This window comes from Equus przewalskii, chromosome 8 (assembly GCF_037783145.1).
Source record: "Equus przewalskii isolate Varuska chromosome 8, EquPr2, whole genome shotgun sequence".
Classification (NCBI taxonomy): Eukaryota; Metazoa; Chordata; class Mammalia; order Perissodactyla; family Equidae; genus Equus; species Equus przewalskii.
Genome location: NC_091838.1, coordinates 18,118,118 through 18,141,847, shown reverse-complemented (window position 1 = coordinate 18,141,847; position 23,730 = coordinate 18,118,118). Strand labels below are relative to the sequence as shown.

Genomic DNA, 23,730 nt, shown 5'->3' with positions numbered 1-23,730 from the left:
TCTTCTAGAAAATCAGGTGTAGAAATTTAGTTCCTGAGGGGAAAATAATATAGGAATGGAAAATTTCAGAAAATTATTTGGAATAATCACAGACAATTACATTTTAAAGCCAACTTTTACGTTTTCCTCCAACATATATTGTTTTCTGAAATACTATTTTCCAGCAAAATAACTTACAGATTACCAAACATTTCTGATCATTTTTGCCAAAAAGACCCTTAAATTTTATAAAGCAATGTTCTTCAAACTACAGATTGCAGTCTTTTAGTAGGTTGTAAAATCAATGTAGTAGCAACTACCACACTTTCTTTAAAGAAGGTGCTTATTTTTTAAAAGAATAAATTGTCTATTTTGACATAATTTTAGATTATAGAAAAGTTGCAAACATAGTACAGAGAGTTTCTGTATACTCCTCACCCAGTGTTCCCTAGTGTTAACATCTTACATTACCAGAGTACATTTGTCACAGCTAAGAAGCTGACATTGGAATGTCACTGCTAACTAAATTCTAGACTTTTTAAATTTCTCTAGTTTTTCCACTATGTCCTCTCCGTTCCAGGATCCAATCAGTACTGAGTACCACATTGTACTGAGTTGTCAGGTCTCCTAGGCATCTCTGGTCCAGGACAGTTTCTCAGTCTTTCCTGTTTTTCATGACTGTGACAGTCTAGAGGAGCTTAGAAACCAAGCTCTGGATGCTGGATATGCTTGTTGCTAGTGGGTGTCATTGCTTCTAGGTCCTCAATGGACCGATGATATATGTATGTATACTAAGTCATAAACAGGCCTGGTATCCTGTAGTATGTCCCCCAGTGGGGGTTTGTCTGATGTTTTCTCACGATGAGACGGGTTAAGAGTTTTTGGAAAGACGAGCACTTGGTGCCCTTCTCATCACTTCATGTCGGAGTACGTGACATCCACAAGACATCCCTGGGGATGGGAACCTTCATCATTTGGTTAAAGTGGTATTTGCCAGGTTTCTCCACTGCAAAATTACTATTCTTTGGACACAAATCACTAAGTTTAGCACACTTGCAAGACTGCAGAAGAGGTAGGATTAAGCTCTATTTCCTGAAGAGGATGTGTTCTACATATATTAGTTAGAATTCTTCAGTAAGAAAGGTTTGTCCTTTCTCTTCCCTTTATTTATTTATTCAGTCTTTTTTTTATATCACTGTTGTCTCATGTATATTTATTTTGTACTTTGGGTTATAATCCAGTAGTACATTATTTATGTTGTTTTTCAAATTGTTGCAGCTTTGGCCAGTGAGAGCTCTTTCAGATTGGCTCCTGTATCTCCAAAGAGATACATGTCCCCAGCCTTTGGTTTTTTGAGCACTTCCTTACTTTCTGATGCTACAAGATGTTCCAGGATCATCTTGTATTTCCCCTGCCCTACCCCTAGAATCAGCCATTTCTCCAAGGCACTCTGATTCCTCTAGGAAAATGGTATTTAGAAACCAAGCTCTGGATGCTGGATATGCTTGTTGCTAGTGGGTGTCATTGCTTCTAGGTCCTCAATGGACCGATGATATATGTATGTATACTAAGTCATAAACATATCTTTAATTGTCCCTATGTCCATCAATTTGTATGTATATTAAATTCAAACTGAAGTCACTGACTCTAATCCAGTATGTGGTAGAATTTTAATGCAGTATGTTAACTTGCCTAATTATGCTTTAATTAGATTTTTGTTGGCATTCTCCAAGCATGTTCTGGCTAAGTAAACATAGTGGGGAAATTTCAAGATATAGACAGGCTATATAATGAAATGTTAACCCAAGGTGGTAATTTTCAATGAATAATTCTTCTTTAGTAGGTCACCTTTTTCTAAGTAATTGAGAGGTCAGTATAGTTTTTCTTTATTTACTTTTAGAATGTTATAAATGCCTTAACTATTGCAGCTTTCCATATTGCAAATGAGCATGTTTGTTTCAATGTAATAGATTATTGACATTTTCTTTATTTTCATTCATAAATTGAAGACTGTGCTTCTCTTTTGGCAAACCAGTATGATTTAAGAAAGAGAAACTAGGCACCTTTTGTTTTCTCATTTGCAAATCATAAATAATTTCTACCCCATGAGATTCTACTGAAGAATAAATAAATGTGTGTACTTGAAAGTACCTTATAAATTCTATGTGCTGCCTGAAGTTAGATATATATATTAGAATTACCATTATGTAGCAAAATTTGGTTAATGATTTACCTTGGTAATTTTAGTATGTGTTATGATCAGAAACATCTCAGGGTTGGTTCTTTGTTCCACTTTTACAATAGTTTCACAAAAAGAATCTTCACATTATTGATCTCCTACTGTATGCTAGGCACAAAACAAACACGAGCCAGCTCACATGCAAAGAAGATCTAACAACCTAATTCCTAACTCAGCAGCCTCTTTAACTGTTAGTGTTCATGGAAACTGGACAGGATTCCAATTTAATGGCCTTCTAGAGGCCTTTTTAGTATTTGTTGTGCATGTTAATGAATCTCCGTTGCAGTTCCTGTCACCCTAGGCGGTTCCCTCTTAGGGGGGTCTGTATCAGACCTTGACAAGGCGGTTTTGTGGCCCTGGTGAGTCCTGCCCCTGAAAGGAAACTCCTTGAGAGCTGGGGCACTGCTTGTTGGAATCCCAGCTATTTCTGTCTAAGTGCTTAGGGAAGATTTAGTGAATAAAGAAACGAAGGCAGGAGTCTCACCAACTCTCTTACATCTATACCTTAGAGCTGCATTTTCAAAAATAGAGGGGACCTTGCTAGTGCTGTGGGAATCAGCAGGAGATACTGGTTTTATTTTGTTTTCAGGGCTCGAGATACCATCCCCTGTTCCACTCCTCTCTTATCATCACTGCTCGAAAGCCCTAGCAGAAAATCCCCTTACTAAACTACCTGCCTGTTATGTTAACTTTCTAGGTACCGCAGGACTAGAGTGTTAATTGACTAATTAGGTGTCAAGTTCCCTGAAAGCCTGTTGTAAAATCAGTGTTGGGGACTGTGGATAAGACCCGTTTTATTGGGCAGCATATTAATACTGTCTTTCTCTGTATAATTTCTATGTTAGGCTGAGGGGAAGGTAACATTTATCAAGTACCTAATACATGTCAAGTATTGTACTGGGTACTTTACAATGTATAACTTCATGTAATTCTCATGCTCATAAGACTAAAAGGGATGGATATTATCTGCATCTCATAGATGATGAAATCAAAGTCAAACCGCTAGTAAATAGCAGAGCTGCTCTTTGAATCTTGGTTTCTCTGACCTCAAAGACTGTGATCTTTCTACTACATGAACATCTTAAGGGGAAGCTTAAACCGTTCTACTCTTCTAATAAGATACTTTACATCTGAGCATTTTGAAAGATAACAAACATTGACCTTAGTAATACGTATTTTTTAAATATTTGGGGATTGAAATAACAGCTATTAGAATAAATTTTTGTAATGTGTTGAAAGATGCTAAGTTTCTTTTACAGGGAGTTAAATAGGAACTCAGATTCTCTTCCCATAAAACATATTTATCATAATTTGTCATTTATCTGTAGGAAAAGAGAAAGGAATCCTATGGATATATTTGACATGGCTAGACATCGGTTGCAAGCTCCAGTCAGAAGGCAGTCACCTAAGGGCTTAGACCCTACTGCTTTTCAGAATATTCATGACTTTAATGAGCTGAAAGATAGAGGTAAGTAGAATGCTGCTGTTTGAAAGATATAGCAAGAGTATTCTACCCATATTCAAGTATGTTTTAAAGACGTTTGTATCCTTTTTCTAAAGTTTCATCCATGATATTTATTTTAAGTGATGACAGAAGAAACTTCTTTATATTCTAGTTCTTCAATTTACCAATCTGGCAGATGACACTTTAGCTTGGCTGTTTTCTTTTGGAGAGCATATAGCTGTTAAAGCCTCGGGAGGGGTTAGATCACATAAAACAGTGTGAAGAGAGGCACTTGGCATTTTGTGGAGGATGGACAGAGTAAGATGCATGAAGGAAAGAGACTGAGAAGGAAAAGCCAGAGTGATTGGAGGAAAAGCAGGAGAATGCAGTATCCTGAGAAATGGGAAGAGAGTGTATCAAGGAGAAGGGATTGTGTCAGAAGAATATTGGAGAGTGTCAGTTGGATGAGAGGTCACTGGTGACCTCAACTGGATCTTTTTTGGTGAAATTATGGAATCAGAAGCCAGTTAACTTTGGAATGAGGATTGGATAGAAGGCAAAGTGTTGGAGGCTATAAGTATAAGACCACCTATGGAAGAAGCTTGGATGGGAAGGGGACGAGAGAAGGATCCAGAGCTGGAGGAACTTGTTAGGATGCTAATGTGAAGAACTATTACAGGGTGAAGAGGCTTAGGATATAGGAGAGGGAGGAAATGATTACTGAAGAGAGCAGGGTTCCTGAGTAGACAGAAGGAAATACAGGATTTTGCAAGGAAGAGAGTAGAGAAGATTTGACGTAGCCACTTAGGAGGAGGAGAGAAAGCTTGTTAGGGAAATAGGATTGCCACGGTACATAGAGGGCTGCAAGACCGAAAACGTGTAGAGGAACCAAAATGTGTGTTATATGGTATTTTTCTTTACAGAGCAGTGGAGGAAGCGAATATGTGTGGTCATATGACCTATAGCAGATAAACCAGAATTTAAACTTTTCCTCTTTTTCTTATTTTTAAAAATAATATCTGTTATAGAAAGTTTTGAAAATACAGAAAGATGGGGAAAAATCACTGTACTCAAACCACCTAAATATAAACACCATTAATATTTTGTATGTTTTCTGGTCTTCCTTCTGAGCCTACTTGAAAAAAATTCAAAGAAAAACAAGATATAATTATGTTATTTAATTTTCTCTTGTTTTCATTTAGCTTTACAAGTGTCATCAATTACATATATTATAGTTTTTTTTAATGCTATCATTTATTGATTACTTAGTATATGACAGGCATTGTATTAAGCCAGTGGATCTGAGAGTTTGATGGGGACCTCTCAGGGGACCTGTGATTTCAAAACTGTTTTTATTATAAACTAAGACATTATTTGTCTTTTTCATTTTTATTCTCTCATGTGTGTACAGATTTTCCAGCGGTTACATGGCATGTGATGACCTCATTGTTCTGAAGTTAATAGAATATGTGCTTGTGTATTCTCATGTTTTAAAAATTTCTTAGTTTTAATTGCTAATATGTTGTGTGTGTGCATGTGTGTGTGAGAGAGAGAGACAGAGAGATACACATAAATAAAAGCTCTTTGGGGTCCTCAATTTTTAAGAGTGTAAAGAGGTCTTGAGACCTAAAATCGAGCCATTGGTTTCCCTTTATTACCATCTCTAGTCCTCATTCATCATATGACTTAGTTGTTGATATCTTTGGTTTTTATAGAGAGGAAATTGAGTCTGGAAGTGGTCCAGTCCAAGTTCACGTATCCGGGGTCTCTTCTGTTAACTTTCCTATTAATCATTTTCTAATTCTTAGATATTCGACATGCTTCCCATTTTTCACTATTATATTATTTTAATAATTTCTGATCATAAAACTTTTTATATACTTAGGATCATTTCTTTAAATTATACCCCATCAGTGTAATTAGTAGATGAAAGGGAATAATATTTTCAAGGTTTTTTAAATGTATGAACTATATTTTTATTCTCGAGATTTAAAAATTAGGGTTTAACATTTTTATTCTGATAACTGATATTCTTGAACTCGCAGCATAGTGGATTCTTACTTAGACTGTCATTTCCTCCAGTAATGACATTCCTCCTAAAGTTCCAGCCAGCCTGCATTTATCTTGCTTTTTGTATGATATTTGCAAGGGTTAAAATATTACTTGGCCAGTAACATTATGTTTTCATTTTTCCAGTGTATTTTAGGGAGTGGCTGTGATTACACTGTCTCATGGCTGCCTGAGTTAGAGCCATGTCACTGCCACTTGGATATACCTGTACTTGGTTGCCCTGCCGCATTCTCAGGGGGGCATTTTGGGGGTGTGGGGAGGTAGGGATGGAGAAGCCGTCAATAAGCTGCTGCTTGTCCTGGGAACTTCCTTATAATGTTGGGAAATTTGTGAAAAGGCTTTATTTAAAGAATATTAAGTTCATGTTCTTTAGTTTTATGATGATTTTAATGTCCTTTGACTTTGGTGATGTCCCATTATTTATAGTGTTCCTTGATTTTGACATTAGGTTACTCATATGATACTTCTAGTGAAGTTTTATAAAATCTCATTTGAAAACAAGATTTAACTTAGTTATATAACTTATTTTTTGCAACAGATTCAGAAACACGACTTGATCTGAAATTTATGTACCCAGACCCTCCAAGAGATCGTCACACCTTAGAGATTCAGCAGCAAGCCCTGCTGAGAGAGCAGCAGAAGAGACTGAATAGAATAAAAATGCAGGAAGGTGCTGAAGGTAAGAAATAATCATTACTGTTTCAAATAGTATCAATAGGTTGTTTTTTTGTCAGCTTTCTTTCTCCGTCTCTTGTTTTGATTTCACTCCCAAGCAGGCTCCCTTCACTGGCTTGTAGTCCCAGAAAAGAACAAGTCCAAGAGAGGGCTCTGATTGGCTTGGCTGGGGTCATACATCCATGCATGAGGAGCATCCAGCCATTCACCACAGCCAGAGGACTGAATCCCTTGACTAGGCCAGGTGACATCTGCACCAGGAACTGGGAACCAAGGGAAGGAATGCTGGGCAAACACATCAGTGCCCTACGGGGCATTTCTCTACTGTGTGTGTGTGTGTCTGTTTAAATCTTGGTACGGCATAAAAATCTGTAAAGCATCAGACTTGGCTATGAATATCTTCTTGTATAATCAGCCAATCAACAGATACTTTCTGAGTGCTTTCTGTGAGCCCAGGTGCTGATCCGTATCTAGGAGATATGATGATGAATGAAATATGCTACTTCTCTCAAGGAGCTTAGACTGGATTAGAGAAGTTAGATGCTAAATGGGTATAAGTGTGATAAATGCTACAAAAGAGAAATCTGGGGTCCCTTGGGAGTGTGTAACGGGGGTGGGGGTGGGCGGGCAGGCACCTAGAGGCAGAGTGGAGCTAGTTGCCTCAGAGAGCATTGATGGGCCCTGTTGACCTGGGTGTACTGCGTGACCTTCACATGTATTTCACTAGCTTGGCCAGCCTTCAGGCCATTGGGGGTGGCTATGGAAAATGAGTTATAAAAACACAACAATCAGGTAACAAGAAGAGGAGGAGATGGTCCTACCAGTTATTTTTAGGGGTATTTAAGACCCTACCTTAGCAGGCTAGTCTGGCTGGCAGAATTTGGGGAACATTTTTTGATGGCATGAGACAGTATCACAGGAGTAAGTAGTGTACCACTTTGGGCCCAGATCACAGGTCAAGACTTTGATAAAAATTGTATATAGGGAAAGTCTTTCCTCCAACTTGTACAGAATTTTTAACAATGGTCTCATAGATCACCTTCTGACAGCAGAATAACCCAAACTCTATGATAAATAGTAGGCATATCATCAGGAGAGAAGAGAGAAGCAAGTACATTATTAAACCTTTACATCCATTTTGGTGGAATTTTTCCTTAGGATACCCAATTGATGATCTGATCTGATGCGATCTTGGCAACTGAGGCTGATTAGCCCTAACATAGTCCTCAGGTGGAGACAGGTGCATTTTGGCACTGAGGGTATCCATTTCTCATAGCAACCATCCCTCAACTTCCAGCAAACACTACGATGACTTAATTCATAAGAATATGGTTTATGTTTATAGAAACAATCACAAAAATGGCTATAAAATATCTAAGTAGGAAAACAGCCTATTGTTGGCAGCCTATTTATTCCCAAAGGCAGTATGTAAAAGGACAAAATGCACTATTCAGAGGCAGAAGTAGGAACACTGGTCACATCAGAGAAGCCTTTGGGATATCTGATCCAAAACCTTTGCCCCTGGAACCAGGTGCCTGGCATTTACCTTCCTTCAATTCCGTGTGAGGGAGTCCCCTGTTTAACTCCACTCAACCGCTTTCTACACAGAGTGTAGACATATGAGAGAAGATGGTGAAGAATCCTGCATTGTTTTCTTTTTCTGTAGGCATTAATTTTAAGTTCACAATGATTTTACTTTTTATATTCATTAATGTGAATGGGAGAATTTTATCCAACTAGAATGGATGCTGGGTTATATTTATTGATAAACAAGTCGTATCTTAAAAACATTCTGAAATACAATAGTTGAAAAGTAATTTCCAGTAGAAAGCTAGTCACAAAAGATATTCCAAAATTTATTTTTATTTTTTAAACATTTTCTAACCTTTTAATTTGTTTTTGTTCTCCACTGATTACAGTTGACTTGGATGCCATCCCAAGTGCTAAAGTGCGAGACCACAGGATGGTGAGAAATCAGTTATAATTTTTCAAGTTAGCTTTCGGGGGGTAAAATTTTTAGGAATATGATGAGTGTGCATTCCAATTTTGAATTCTTCAAGAATACTGAATTAATAAAGAATTTAAATCTTGTCTCATCGGTGTAGTGGCTAACTAGAGATGTATTAGTACAGAATGTAGAGAGAGCATACTGTAATGGCTAAAAACAAGACTCTTGAGCTAGGCTATTCCAGGTAGTCTGCTTTTAGCTGTGTGACTGCAGGAAAATTATATAATCTTTCTGAGCCTCAGTTTTCTACTCTATAAAATGGGATAATAGTACTTAACTCTGAGGATGGTTATAAGGATTAAATTAATTATATTTGCAAGGCACTTAGGGACAGGCCTAGCATGTAATAATTTCTATATAAATGTTTATTAAAGAAATGAAAAATAGCTCAAGGGTTGTTGTGAGGATTAAGTGAGATAATATATTAAAGGCCCTTGGGGGGCTGGCCCTATGGCTGAGTGGTTAAGTTTGTGCTTTCCATTTCCGTGGCCTGGGGTTCGCTGGTTCAGATCCTGGGCACGAATCTAGACACTGCTCATCAAGCCATGTTGTGGTGGCATCCCACATAGAAGAACTAGAATGACTTACAATACAACTATGTACTGGGGCTTTGGGGAGAGAAGAAAAAAAGAGGAAGAATGGCAATAGATGTTAGCTCAGGGCCAATCTTCCTCACCAAAAAAAAAAAAAAAAAAGGATGGCTGAAAATATATTTAAAAAAAAAAAAAAAGCCCTTAGAATAGGGCCTGGCCCATCATGAGTGCAGTCTAAATGTTTGCTCTCAGTATAAGCAGTCCACTTCTGAAAAAATTGATCATGAATACCCTATGAATAGCAGTAGAGCATTGTCTGATACAGTACCAGAAGCTCATGAGAGGATGGTGCAAGAGACCAGGCAGGGTTCTGCTCTACTGTCCACAGGGGCACTAGGAGTTGGAATTGACTTGATGGCACTAACAACAACAAGAGTGTCACTCTTATCCTTAGGAGGTGACATCTGTGCAAAGACAATGGAGAGAAGGGATGAGCCATTTTCATTCCACAAATATTTACTGAATTCTTACTATGGATCAGATACTATTCTAGGTGGTAGGGGTACAGGAGTGAACAAAAGGAACAAAAATCTCTGCTCTCTGAGGACTTACTTTCTGGTAAGAGGGAGAGAAAATAAACAAATAAGTAAAATATATAGTGTGTTAAATTGTGGGGCTCTGGAGAAAATGATAGCTGGGAAAGGGGGTTTGGGAATACTGGGGTGAGAGGGTTTAATTTGAAGTACAGTGAACATGGAAGGCTTGCTGAGTAGGCCACATTTGAATAAGGACATCAGGGAGGTGGCCCTGTGAAATATCGGGGGACACATCTGGAGGAAGAACCTTCTAGGCAGAGGCCCTGGGCAGGAGTAGGCCTGGTCCATGCTAGGAACAGTGAGAAGGCGGGGAGGCTGCACAGCCATGAGCAAGGGCGAGTGGGAGCAAATGAGTTAGGTGACGGCTGGAGAGCAGAGCCTCGCAGGCCATCAGAGGGCTTTGCCCTTTATGCTGGGAATGTGATGAGAAACTCCCAAAGTTTCTGAGCAGAGGAGTGGCACGATTTGTTCATGTTTTAACATGATCACTGACTACTGTTTGTTGAGAACAGACTGAGGGGGACAAGAGGCTACTGCTATAATCTAGGTAAGACTGAAGGTGATTTAGCCTGAGGTGGGAGCCACAGACTTGGTCAGAAGTGATTGGATTTATTTTGAAAGGAGACCTGAAAGGATTTTTGACACATTGGATGTGGGATATGAGAGGAGTCAAAGATGGACTTCAAGGTTTTGGTTGGGAGTTGCTATTTACTGAGGTAGAGAAGCAGGAGAAACATTTGGGGGGGAGAGATTAGGAACTTAGTTTCCATGGTAAGTTTGAGCTGCCTATTAGACAAACAATTGGAGCTGATGAGTAGACAGATAAGAGAACGAGTTCAGGGGAAAAGATCAAGGCTGGAAATAAATTTAATCTCCACACACACTAAAGAGACAGCCAGTATTATTCCCATTTTCAGATTATAAAAGTAAGACTCAGCTAGCCTATTAGGTGCCCAGGCTTACCGGTTGGTAGCTGTTGTGCTTGGTTTTGAACTGATAATAGTGATGATGATTTGATGTTGCTAATAGCTACCATTTATTGACCACACTCTGTACCTGTGGGAGGTACTTGACATTCATATACTCTAAAGTTCACAACAAGGTATGGTTGTCCTGATTTTACATCAGAGGAAACTGCTAGCCATGATCACACAGTTGATGAGCAGTAAAGCCCAGATCTGAACCCAGGCTGGACTCTGGAGCACCTCTTTGTCCCTGTACTTCATGGCCTGAGACGTATTGACACCTATTCCTGAATACTCTACAGGTCAGTAGGTTCTTTGTATGTAGCAGGCACATTTCTCAGTGAAAAGATACTGAAATTTAACATCTGGGATTTTGGTTAAAATCCTGGATTAATAACACCAAGTAGAAACTCAGCATAAGCCAACAGTTTATCATGGCTGTTACAAAAAAGCTAATAAATGTTGGGCTCCTCATCTTCCTAAAAACTGGATTATATGAGAAACACAAGATAAAACTGGGGAAGATTGTCATGGAGAAGACAGGGCTTAGGTGGACTGTGATCACTCCTTTCAGTTATGTGAAGGACTGTGATGCAGGAGAGAGGTTGGGCAATATGTGTGCAGTGCTAAGAACAGCTGGTTCAGACCATTTGTTAAATATTAGACGCTACTATTATCATGCTGGAAAGCAGAAGTAGAGTCAATGGGTGGTAAATTAACAAGGAGATTTAAATTCAGTATATAGAAGAATTCAGTGAAAGAGAGGAACCTTCTGATTATTAATACTGTGTCTCAGTGGAATGTATTTCCTTAAAAATTAATGGATAGGTCTTCACTGGAGTCTTCTAGCAAATCCTAGAAATCTGTGGGGGACGTGCATGGAGGTGGTGTTAGGTGACTTTAGGTTCCTTCCAAAGTATAGGGTGACATTATCCCTAGTGTAAAATTCTCTCTCTATAAATTTAAGTTACCTCTCATTTGAGAGTTCATTACAAGCCCAACCCTAGCATTATATTTTTCTCCTACTCTGTGTCCTTCTATATCTTTGCTATGCCTTTGTGACAGCTGTCACAGAGGGCTGTCATTATTGAGGGCATGCCTCTCTCTGCCACTGGACTATGATCTACTCCAGAGCAGAAGCTCTTACTCATCTTTGTATTTCCAGTTCCTAGCAAGGAGGAAATAGTAAGTGTACTATACAGATTTATTGAAAGAATGAATGAATCTTGGCAATGGTTTAAAGACTTTTAATGTTTACTTGGGTCGACTGCTTCATACTCTATGAAAATATAATAGTTTTTATCACCAATGTGAGCCTTTTATTTGACTTCAACCACAAGGGGGCAGGAAGGAGTGGAGTTAGGGAGTAGAAGTCTGCTTGCCAAAATCTCTAGGCTGGAGAGATCAAGTCTTACTGTTGTCTTCTCTTCCCTGGTGGAAGTTTACATGCTTTGCCTTTCCTGTGTTTGCTGGGCATCAGAATGCAGTGTAGGAGGGAAGCAGCCAGGCCTACCTGTCCCCATCCTCTTTTGCTGATATTGCGGACAGTGTAAAGACTTGTGCCTCTTAGTACAAATTTGATGTTTTTCCAGAGGATTAATAAAAATAGTCATTAATATATGATGTTTCTTTTAGCCTGGAGGTGACACTAATGATTTCTTGAAAAATTCATTATTGGAATCTGATAGTGCTTTTATTGGTGAGTATATTTATTTTACCAATCTGTTTGTTCAAATGTGAAACATTGTTTATGTTTCTTTTAAGTGTTTTTCTCTATACTTAAAAAATTGATACTTTCTTTAGTCTTTCTTGTGAAATGTGGTAAAAAAAAGGAATATTCTGTGTTACTAACTTAATGGATAATCATCAAATATGACTTACAAAGTTTTCAAAATTAGAATAACTAATATGAACTTTAGAAGTCATAGGAATGGTTCACACAAAAACCTGTACATGAATTTTCATAACAGCTTTACTTCTAACAGCCAACACTGGCATCAGCCCAGATGTCCTCCAACAGGTGAGCAGTTAAACAAATTGTAGTACGTCCATACCATGGAATATACTAAGCACCAGAAAGGAACAGACTATTGATACACGTGATAACTTGGATGACTCTCCAGAGAAATATTGCTGAACAAAAAGATCCAATCCCCAAAAGTTACATTCTGTATGATTCCACTTATATAACATTTTTGAAATGACAAAATTTTAAAGAAGGGCTGGCAGTTGCCAGGGTTAGGGGGTAAGGAGAGGTGTGTGTAGTTATAAAAGGGTGACATGAAGATCTTTGTGGTTTTGGAGCAGTTTTTAATCTTGACAATAGGGATTGACAAGCAAATGTAAACAGGCAATAAAATGCTGTAGAGCTTAATCACACAAACACACGAATGAGTACAAGTAAAACTGGAAAAATTTGAATAAGATTGGTGGATTGTAACAGTATGAATGTCCTGGGTGTGAGATTGTTGCTCTTGTTTTGCAAAATGTTGCCATTGGGGTTAACTGGGCAAAGTGTACAAGGGATCTCTATTATTTCCTACAACCCCACGTGAATCTACAATTATCTTACTGTTTCACTTTTAAAAAGTTGTAAGCATATAACTTAGTCTTCAGAAGATATGTGAAGGTACCACGGGATCTTTTAAGTATTGTGATATATGCTTATAATTAGGTACTCTGATCATAAGCATTTCTGCCATCCTAGGGCCATCAAGGAATTCTCTCTTCTACATATTAGTTATATTTCATGTGGATTACTTTATAATTTCATGTGATAAAAATTCTAAACTAGCCTATATTTGTCTTCCAGTTTTTTCTTCTTAAATGAGTTTTTCCTTTCCAAGGAAGTCATATTGTGAGAGTGAGTAAAGATAGAGAAACCAGTAGGAAATAGGGATGGGAAGATAGCTTGTCTGTGGAGGCATCAGGGAAGTGTGACCTGTCCTTGCTAACAGTGGAGACAGTCTGGGGCATTCAGGATGGTGTGTTAGAGTATTTCATCGTTCTAGACTCAAGATACAGCAGTCTGTCTTTCTGATTAATGGTCACCACAAATATCCTATGGTCACCACTGTGCTACCACTGTTCTAATGAATGTGGGTAAGGCTGGTAGTTTCAATGCTTTCTTTTTTTTTTGATAACCTAGATGAAATAGACCAGTTCCTTGAAAGTCACCATCTGCCAAAAGGCACACAAGAAGAAATGCACTTCGAATAGGCCTGTATCTATTAAAGAAATCGAGAGGCTGGAGAAATGTTAGTCAAAGGGTACAAACTTTCAGTTATAAGATGAGTAAGTTCCAGGGATCTCATGTGCAGCATGGTGACTAGTTAACAATATATTTGAAAGTTGCTATGAGAGTAGAGCTTTAATGTTTTCACCATAACAACAATAAAATGGTAATTATGTGAGGTGAAGGATGTGTTAACTAACTTTCTTGTGGTAAACATTTCACAATACATGGGTATATCAAATCGTCACATTGTACACCTTGAACTTACACAGTGTTATATGTCAGTTATGTCTCAGCAAAGCTGGGGGAAAAACCCAAATTGACTATGAGAACAATAAAAAAAAAAAGAAATTGAATCAATAATTAATAACCTTCCGAAACAGAAAACCTCAGGCCCAGATGGGTTCACTGATGATATCTACCCAACCTTCAGGGAAGAATTATACCAAATCTCTACAGCTTCTTCCAGAAGACAGAAGCAGAGGGAATACTCTTAACGCATTGTGTGTCCAGCATTACCCTAATACCAAACCAACAAAGACAACACAAGAAAACTACAGACCAATATTTCTAATGAACATACATGCAAAAATTCTCAACAAAATATTAGCAAATTGAATCCAACAATGTATAAAAAGAATTATATGAGCTGGCCCTGTGAATGAGTGGTTAAGTTTGTGCACTCCACTTCAGCAGCCTGGGGTTTGCTGGTTTGGATCCTGAGCATGGACATATACACTGCTCATCAAGCCATGCTGTAGCGGCATCCCACATAGAAGAACTAGAAAGACCTACAACTAGGATATACAACTATGTACTGGGGCTTTGGGGAGAAAAAAAAAAAAAGGAAGATTGGCAATAGAGGTTGGCTCAGGGCCAGTCTTCTCCCCTCCCCCAAAAGCATACTTAAAAAACTGAAAAAGAATTATACACTACAACCAAGAATTATACATTACCGGTATGCAAAGCTGGTTTACATCCAATTAATATAATTCATCCAAATCAATTACCACAATCCATCACATCAACAGGCTAAAGAAGAAAAATTGCATGATCATTATCAATAGATGTGGAAAGGCATTGAACTAAATTCAACACCCACTCATGATAACTCTCAGCAAACTAGGAATATGTGGGAACTTTCTCAACGTGATAAAGAACATCTACAAAAAGCCTACATCATATTTAATGATGAGAAACTAGAAACTTTCCTGCTAAGACCAAGAACAAGGCAAAGGTGTCCCCTCTCACCAGTCCTCAACATCATTATGGAAATCCTAGCTAATGCAGTAATGCAAGAAAAGGAAATAAAAGGTATATATATTGGGAAGGAAGAAATAATACTGTTTTTGTGTTCAGATGACGTTTGTCTATAGAAAATCTGAAAGATTCAACAAAAAACCCCCCTAGGACTAATAAGCAATTATAGCAAGGTTGCAGGATACCAAGTTAATACACAAAAGTCAATCACTTTCCTATATACCAGCAATGAACAAGTGGAACTTCAAATTTAAAATACAATATCGTTTACATTAGCACCCCGTTACAAAAGAAATACGTAGATATAAATCTTACAAAATATGTACAAGATCTTTATGAAGACAACTATAAAACTCTCATGAAAGAAATAAAGGGAGTAGTAGTCCATGTACATGGCTTGGGAGAATCAATATTGTCAAGATGTGAGTTCTTCCCAACTTGATCTATAGATTCAAGGAAATTCCAGTCAAAATCCTGATGAGTTATTTTGTGGATACTGGCAAACTGATTCCAAATTTTACATGGTGAGGCAAAAGACCCAGAATAACCAACCCAGTATTGAAGAACAACAGTCAGAAGAATGACACTAACTGACTTCAAGACTTACTATAAAGTTATACTAATCAAGACAGTGTGGTATTGGTGAAAGAATAGACAAATAGATCAGTGGAACAGAATAGAGTCCAGAAATAGAACCATGCAAGTATAGTCAACTGATCTTTGACAAAAGAGCAAAGGCAGTGCAATGGAGAAAAGACAGTCTTTTCAACAAATGGCACTAGAACAACTGGACATCCCTGCACAAAAGAATGAATCTAGACACACCCTTCACAAAAATCAACTCAAAATGGACCATAGACCTAAATATAAAATGAAAAACTATAAGACTTCTACAAGATAACATAGAAAACTTAGAAGAACTTGGGGATAACTTTTAGATATGACACCAAAGGCACAATCTGTGAGAGAAATAACCGATAAACTGGATTTCATTAAAGTTAAAAACTAATACTCTTCAAAGGACAATGTTAAGAAAACATTTGCAAAAGACATATCTAATAAAGGACTTATCTAAAATATACAAAGAACTCTTAAAACTCAACAATAAGGAAAAAAACAACCCAATTAAAAGGTGGGGAAAAGACCCAAGCAGACACTTCACCAAAGAAGACATACAGATGGTAAATAAGCATATGAAAAGATTCTCCACATCCTGTGTCATCAGGGAAATGCAAATTAACACAATGAAATACCACTGCACACCTAACAGAATGGCCAAAACCCAGAACACTGATAACACCAAATGCTGACAAGGTTGTGGAGCAGTAGGAGCTCTCACTCACTGGTGGGAATACAGCCACTTTGGCACTTTCTTACAAAACTAAACATACTCTTACATACAATCCAGAAACTGCACTCCTTGGTGTTTACCCAAAGGAGTTGAAACTTGTGTCCACACAAAAACCTGTACACAGATGGTTATAGCAGTTTTTATCCATAAGTGCCAAAACCTGGAAGCAACCAAGATGTCCTTCAGTAGGTGAATGGATAAATATACCGTGGTACATCTAGACAATGCAATATTATTCAGTGCTAAAAAGAAATGAGCTACAAAGCCATGAAAAGATGTGGAGGAACCTTGAACGTATATAAAAGTGAAAAAAGCTAGTCTGAATAGGCAACATACTGTATGATTCCAACTGTATGACCTGGAAAAGGCAAAACTACGGAGGCAGTAGAAAGATCATGTTTGCCAGGGGTTAGAGCAGAGGGAGGAATGAATAGGTGGAGCTCAGAGGATTTTTAGTGTGTGATACTGGTGGATACATGTCAAAACCCATAGAATGTTCAACACCAAGAGTGAACCCTAATGTAAAGTATGGACTTTGGGCGATACCAATGTGTCAATGTAAGTTCATCAGTTTTAGCAGATATACCACTCTGGTGGGGGCTGCTGATAGTGGGATAAGTTGTGAGTGTTTTGGGGGAAGGAGATATATGGGAATTCTCTGTACTTTCCACTCAGTTTTGCTGAACTTAAAACTCCTGTAAACTAATAAAGTCTATTAAAAAGAGAGAGAGTGTGAATTAGTGGTGGGGACTACTATAATGAAGTCAGAAAATTGTGTTTTTGGAGTTTTAGAAAACCCCATATAAAATTTTATTTATATAAAATAAAATGTAGTTATTGCTGCTTTAAAAAGGAAAAAGGCTGTACACTAACTTTCAGAAATTTGAATATCAATTTTATGTTAAATGATAGTATTGTATCAATGTAAAATTTCCTTGTTCTTAGATGGCACATGCTGAAGTGTTTAGGAACAAAGTGTCAGGATGTCTGCAATTTGTTCAGCAAAAACAAGCAACAAAAATCCACCAAAATCTATATAGAAGTAAAATAAATGTGGCAAAATAAGAAATGGTGATTTTAGTTATTCATTGTATTATAACTTTTCTTTAGGTTTTAATTTTTTCAAAATAAAGAGTAAGGGAAAAAATTCTAAATATTGTAAGCTATTCACTTCCATGGTCAAATAGGTTGTTGACCCACTAGAAGGGCTATGATCAAAAAGACTGACAATACCAAGTATTGATGATGAGGAAACTAGAACCTTCTTACAATGTAAAATGGTAGAACTACTTTTGAAAATAGTTTGGCAGTTTAGAGTTACCATAATATCTGGCAATTTTATTCCTAAGAATATTCCAAAGAAAGGAAAACATATGGTCACACAAAGACCATGAATGTTCATAGCAGCATTATTAATAATCACCAACTAGTAATAGTTCAAATGACCAACAACTGGTGAATGCATAGACAAAATGTGGTATGATGGAGTACTATTCAGCAGTAAAACAGAATGAACTACTGATACATGGTACAGCATAGATGAACCTCAAACACATTACGCTAAGTGAAAGACACAAAGTATTACATTGTATAACTCCATTTATATGGAATCTCAGGTAAGGTAAATCTGTTGAGACTGAAAGCAGATCAGTATTTACATGGGACTGGGCAGGTGGGAGTAGGCAATGATTGCCAGTGAGTACAAAGAAGCCTTTTGAGGTGATAGGAATGTTAGTGATAATTACACAATTCTATAAAAATTATTGAACTATATATATTTATAGTGGGTGAATTTTATTATATGTATCTTAATAAAGCTATTAAAAGACAGAGTCTTGGTTTAGCTCTGAGTAAAATGATTTGAAATGGTGGATGTGTAAGACTTCTCCCTTGTCTGGACCTTCTAGGTGCTTATGGTGAGACGTATCCTGCCATTGAAGACGATGCCTTCCCTCCACCATCACAGCTGCCCTCTGCAAGGGAGCGCAGGAGGAACAAGTTGAAAGGACTGGACTTTGTATGTAGGAAATATCCTTTTCCTTTTTCCCTTTTCACTTTAGGAGTGAGAGGTCCAAGTTCTGACCCATGTTAAATTCATGTGGTCCAATAGAGAAAGGGCACTTGCTCTGGAAGAGAGGTGGACAGGGGTCTCAATCTAGGGTCACCCAATTAGCTGGATGACTGTTGCACTGAATTCTGGTGCTTTGGCTTCTGTGAGGTAGTATTTTCCTAACTCTTAGGGTGGCTGTAAGTCTAAGCCTAGTACCTGGCACAGAATCTCTGCCCTATAAATGTTAATGCCTCACCCCAGCATTCCTCCTTCCCCTTGCAGAACATAACGGATTTCAGAGAAGGCACAAGAAGCAACTAATACCATTTATTGGAAAATCTGCTATAACTTCCTTATCACCTAAGTCTACCATACAGGCATCTTCTCCATTTGGTCAGATAAGTTGCCTAAGGTCACATAGGCAGGAAGGCTGATAATCAAACCCATGTTCTTTTCACAGAACATGTGTAAATGTCTTTACAGTGTAGCCAGTAAAAAGTGGAGGCTTTGGAGTCCTTAGTACATGTCCCAACTATGTCCTGTCTTTGTTGAGTAAGCGCCTTTGGGCAATTTCTTAAACTGTGTTCCTTATGTATGACATGGAAATATAGTTATATGACATATGTGAAGCACTTAGCATAGAGTCAAGTACGCAGGGAGCTCTCAACAAATGACGAATGCTGTCATTAGCATTATTATATGTACAACCTTATTTACCGGGTGGCAGTAACATGCTTACTTGTTTCCCTAGGCAACCACTCATCTACCTTCTGTCTCTATAGATTTGCTTTTCCTGGACACACATAAATGAGGTCATACAATATTTGGTCATTTGTTACTGGCTTCTTTTTTTTTTTTTTTAAATCCCCAAAGGTCATCTAAGTTATAGCATATCAGTGCATAATTCCTTTTTATTGCTGAATAACATTTTATTGTATGGATAGTCCACATTTTGTTTATCCAGTCAACATTCGATGGACATTTGGGTTGTTTCCCCTTTTTATCTTTTACGAATACTGCTGCTTTTAACATTCATGTACAAGTTTTTTGATATTTTCTTTTCTCTTGCATATATAACTAGGAGTAGAATGGTTGGGTTATATGGTAACTATGTTTAGCATTTTGAGGAACTACCAGACTGTTTTCCAAAGTGGCCACACCATTTTACATTCCCACCAGCAGTGTATGAAGCTTCCAGTTTCTCTACACCTTGGCCAACACGTGTTGCTTTTTTATTATAGCCATCCTAGTGAGTGTGGAGTATCTCTTTGTGGGTTTGATTTGTATTTCCCTAATGATGTTGATCATCTTTTCATGTACCTCTTAGCCGTTTGGATATCTTCTTTGGAGATAATGTCTGTTCGCATCCTTTGCTCATTTTGAAATCAGATTGTCTTTTTATTGTTGAGTTGTAAGTTTTTTATATAGTCTGGATACATGTCCCATATTAGATGTATGATTTGCAAGTATTCTCTCTCATTCTGTGGGCTTTGTTGTTGTTGTTGTTAGTTCTGGTTTTCTTTTTAGGAGGACTAGCCATGAGCTAATATCTGCTGCCAATCCTCCTCAGTGGCCCTCAGCTAACATCTGTGCCCACCTTCCTCTACTTTACATGTGGGATGCCTGCCACCGCATGGCTTGACAAGCGGTGCCATGTCCGCATCCGGGGTCTGAACTGGCGAAACCCGGGCTGCCGAAATGGAGCATGTGAACTTAATTGCTGCATCACTAGGCCGGCCCGTCTTTTACTTTCTTGATGGTGTCCACTGCAGCACAGAAACATCTAATTTTGATGAGGTCCAACTTTATCAAATCTTCTATCGAGCATGCTTTTGGTGTCATATCTAAGAAACTGTTGCCTAACCCAATATCATGAAAGTTACTTCTAGGAGTTTCACCGTTTTTGCCTTTAAATTTAGGTCAGTGATTCACTTTGAGTTAATTTTTGTGTATGGCATAAGGTGTAGGGATCTAAATTCATCCTTTTGCATGTGGACATGCAGCTGTTCTAGTACGATTTGTTGAAAAGACTGTTCCTTCCCCTAGTGAATGTTGTTCGCTCCTCTGTCCATAAACACGAGAGTTCATCTCTGGACTCTGATTTCGATTCTGTTGATCTGTATGTCTCTCCTTAGGCCACTGCCACCCTGTCTTGATTACTGTAGTTGGCCTGATTCTTAGTCCGTGCTCTTTCAGGTTTTTTCCCTCTAATGTCTTATGATTGCCCACCTTTATCCAGTTTGGCAGCATTTATATGTTACCACAAATGCTACACCTTCAGTCTGAGCCTGCAGGGATAAACACTGGCAGCTGGAATATAAACGCTACAGATCCTCATTTGTTTTATTTTGTCCATCACACTGTACATTTATCAAGGGCAAGAACACGTTTTGATTCACTGATTTACTCTGAACATATTTTACGTTAATGATCGTTTCTCTGAAGTTCTGTTTTCTAACTATAGGAACAAAGTCATCCTAATGTACCACCAGATGGTCTCTCTTTAAAATCTGTATCCAGTTTAAATATTGATCAGCTTAGAATGAGAAATGAGGAACGAATGCGAAGATTGAATGAACTTCAGAATAAACCTATTAATACAGGTAAATGGCCAAGTTTAATTGCCTAGAGCAAATTCTGTAAGAACTCTTACACCTGCTCACTGGAAGTTTCGCTGAGGCTGGGGGCAGATGGCAGGCGTTTGGAAATCCTTTGAGTTGTGGGGCCTAGAACACAGTAGCTTCTCCGGGGAGATTCAGGATTAATTTTGCGTCAGATTCTTTCTACCAGAGAGGGTACCATTTTCAAGTGGATTCTAAACAGATGAAGGTTTTGCTTATTAAATATACCCAAGCTTTGCTTTCAGCAGGGAAAATGCTGATTAGTATCAGCATCTCACTTCTCTCACTGAAGTGAGAGATTCTAAGAAATTATCTTTAAAACTTTGAGTTCTTTAGATTATGTCTATTATAAGTTTGTAGTACTTACAAATAAATTTTTTTTACCTTTTTATTTGGCTTTCTGTACCATGGACAAAGCAAAATAGCCGCAGGTTAGTGTTTGCTTGTTTTTATAAGTCAAAGTTTAGTCTTCTCATTATGTTGGCCTCCACCGTCTCTTATTGCTTTGGTTAAAGCTTGTTCACCAAGCACAGGCAGGCAGCACGGTTCCTTAGGCAACTAATGGGCTCCTTTGCCAGCCCTAGACCATCATTTTTTATGTCAATGCTACTAGTCATTAGGATAATGGGACAATTTTATAATAGTAAGTGCTACTGTATTATTAGTCTTAGCAAATTGTAGAGTGATGTATTTGGACAATTCTCTTTAGTCTGTTAAACTACATTACAACAATTTTCTAGTGGCAATTATTTTAAGGTATTTTTTAGATCCTACTTTTAATACTGTGTTAAAACTGTACTCATATAATCTCTAGCAGTTAAGGCGTCTGTTCTGATGGTTATAATTACATACCAAATACCAGCAACCATGGTAACGTGAGGGAGCAGCACTTCTCATTGCATGCCTGGAAAAATGGGGAATGGGGGAAAGCAGTGCTTTTTTTTTTTTTTAGCTAAAAGGAATTTTCTTTTAATTTATACTGAGAATTACCTGTTCCTCAATTTCTTTTAGAATAAGTTGAATTAATATTTAACAGGGATATATTTAAATTGACAGAAGATAGAACATTTTAAGACTCTACTCCTTCAGAAGGTTTTCTAAAACTTTTTTTTTTTAACATTGTCCTTTCAAACAGGAGCTTTTTGGTACGATGTGGATTGATTATTAAATTGATTGCACATGTCCCTTTGCTGGGCTAATCCTTCACAGACCAGGAGATGTAATTTAAAAAAAAAGAAATTGACATCACAGGGTAGGAAGACAGATTTTCCTAATATTGTATCTAATAATAAATAAGACACAGATATAGAAGTTAAGTACAATGAATTTAGTTAATAATGAAACAAATTAAGAGCTACTGCTTAATGGAGTAGACACAGCCTCTTAGATTAGGTGTAAGAATGGAAGTAATTTCCTAAAATGATTTATTATTTCCTTACAGTTAGAGGTTGGGACTATTTCTAAAACTTTGCTAAATTAAAAAAAAGTTTTTTGCATGGCATCCATTCCTGAAGGTGACACCAAGTAAGCCCACCTACACTTCCACGGTCAACTTCATGTTTGGCGCAGTCTCCTTTGCTTTCCTTGGAATCCCTATGGGTTCTGGTACCATGGAGTCACCTTATTTACTTGACTGTTTTTTGTTTCATAAAATTGGCCTTTTCTTGGGTTTGCTTTCCTACCTCTAAAATGAGGGGCCTGGACAAAATAGTACAGTTTAGAACATAGTATTGTGGAGAAATGCAAGGCTGTAATGGGTTAGATTACAGGAGATCTGTGTTCGCATCACCTGCCTGCCACCTGTGTTTCCTGAGTCATGTCTGTCTCACCTCTTTTAGATGACGAGAGTTCACTGGTCGACCCTGATGACATCATGAAGCATGTAGGTGACGACAGATCAAACTCTGTTGCAACTGAGCCCTGGCTCCGCCCGGGCACCTCAGAAACGCTGAAACGATTCATGGCAGAGCAACTGAGCCAGGAGCAGCAGCAGGTTCCTGGAAAACCAGGCACTTTCAATTGGCAGGGCCTGTCTACTGCACACGGTTAAAATAAAGATGTAGTGGAGCCAGCAGTGCCTTTTAAGGTGAAAGGAATATTAAATCTGAACCTTTAATAATATGTGCTACTTTTGGCCCCTACCTGGAAGTTACTTATGTTCCATCTGTAGATAAGGTATCTTTTTCCCATGATGATGTATATGATGTACATAAATAAAAGGCCATGATTATTAATTTATATAATGTAGAATTGTATAGAATTATTTTTGTACAATTTTGCCAGAAATTAGGGTCGCAGTGAACTCTTGGAATCAACTACCATATGTGCATTAATTTAAATTCTGCTTGTCAGTAAGATAAGGTGAATAAAACACAAGTGTCTTAACAGTACTGTAAAACCAGAATACTCCTTGTTATATGTATGTTTGCCATTGTTAACGCTATTCAAGATCTCTTAGTAAATACATTGGGACAATTCCAGTTGCTATGTAATGAGAGAATCAAATATGCTAGTTATTTCCATTGTCATTTACAGCACCTGTGTCAGTATGAATGCTGGGAATCGTAATTCATTTGATTCCCATGAGCCATGCACTAAACCTTACAACTTTCTGCCTCTATTTTTGTGCCAATCTAGGCATTAAGTGTACTGATTTATATGATTTAACTACTTCTTGATAGAAATAAATTATTTTTATTGCCAA

General features: G+C 37.8%; 1 protein-coding gene across 10 annotated transcripts in view; it reads left to right on the top strand.

The window, feature by feature from the left end:
* CSPP1 (centrosome and spindle pole associated protein 1) overlaps positions 1 to 23,730 on the top strand; it is a 160,686-nt gene extending 136,956 nt beyond the window's left edge. For 8 of the 10 annotated variants that reach the window (XM_070631520.1, XM_070631518.1, XM_070631523.1 and 5 more), the window contains 7 exons: positions 3,547 to 3,686; positions 6,271 to 6,411; positions 8,327 to 8,373; positions 12,145 to 12,208; positions 18,263 to 18,372; positions 20,870 to 21,008; positions 22,865 to 23,730. In XM_070631520.1, the coding sequence (XP_070487621.1) occupies positions 3,547 to 3,686; positions 6,271 to 6,411; positions 8,327 to 8,373; positions 12,145 to 12,208; positions 18,263 to 18,372; positions 20,870 to 21,008; positions 22,865 to 23,076 (853 nt within the window). In that variant the 3' untranslated portion in view covers positions 23,077 to 23,730. Of the gene's footprint in view, positions 1 to 3,546; positions 3,687 to 6,270; positions 6,412 to 6,508; positions 6,740 to 8,326; positions 8,374 to 12,144; positions 12,209 to 18,262; positions 18,373 to 20,869; positions 21,009 to 22,161; positions 22,279 to 22,864 lie in introns of those variants that run through there. The other 2 variants (XR_011543364.1, XM_070631522.1) reach the window with 2 other exon arrangements.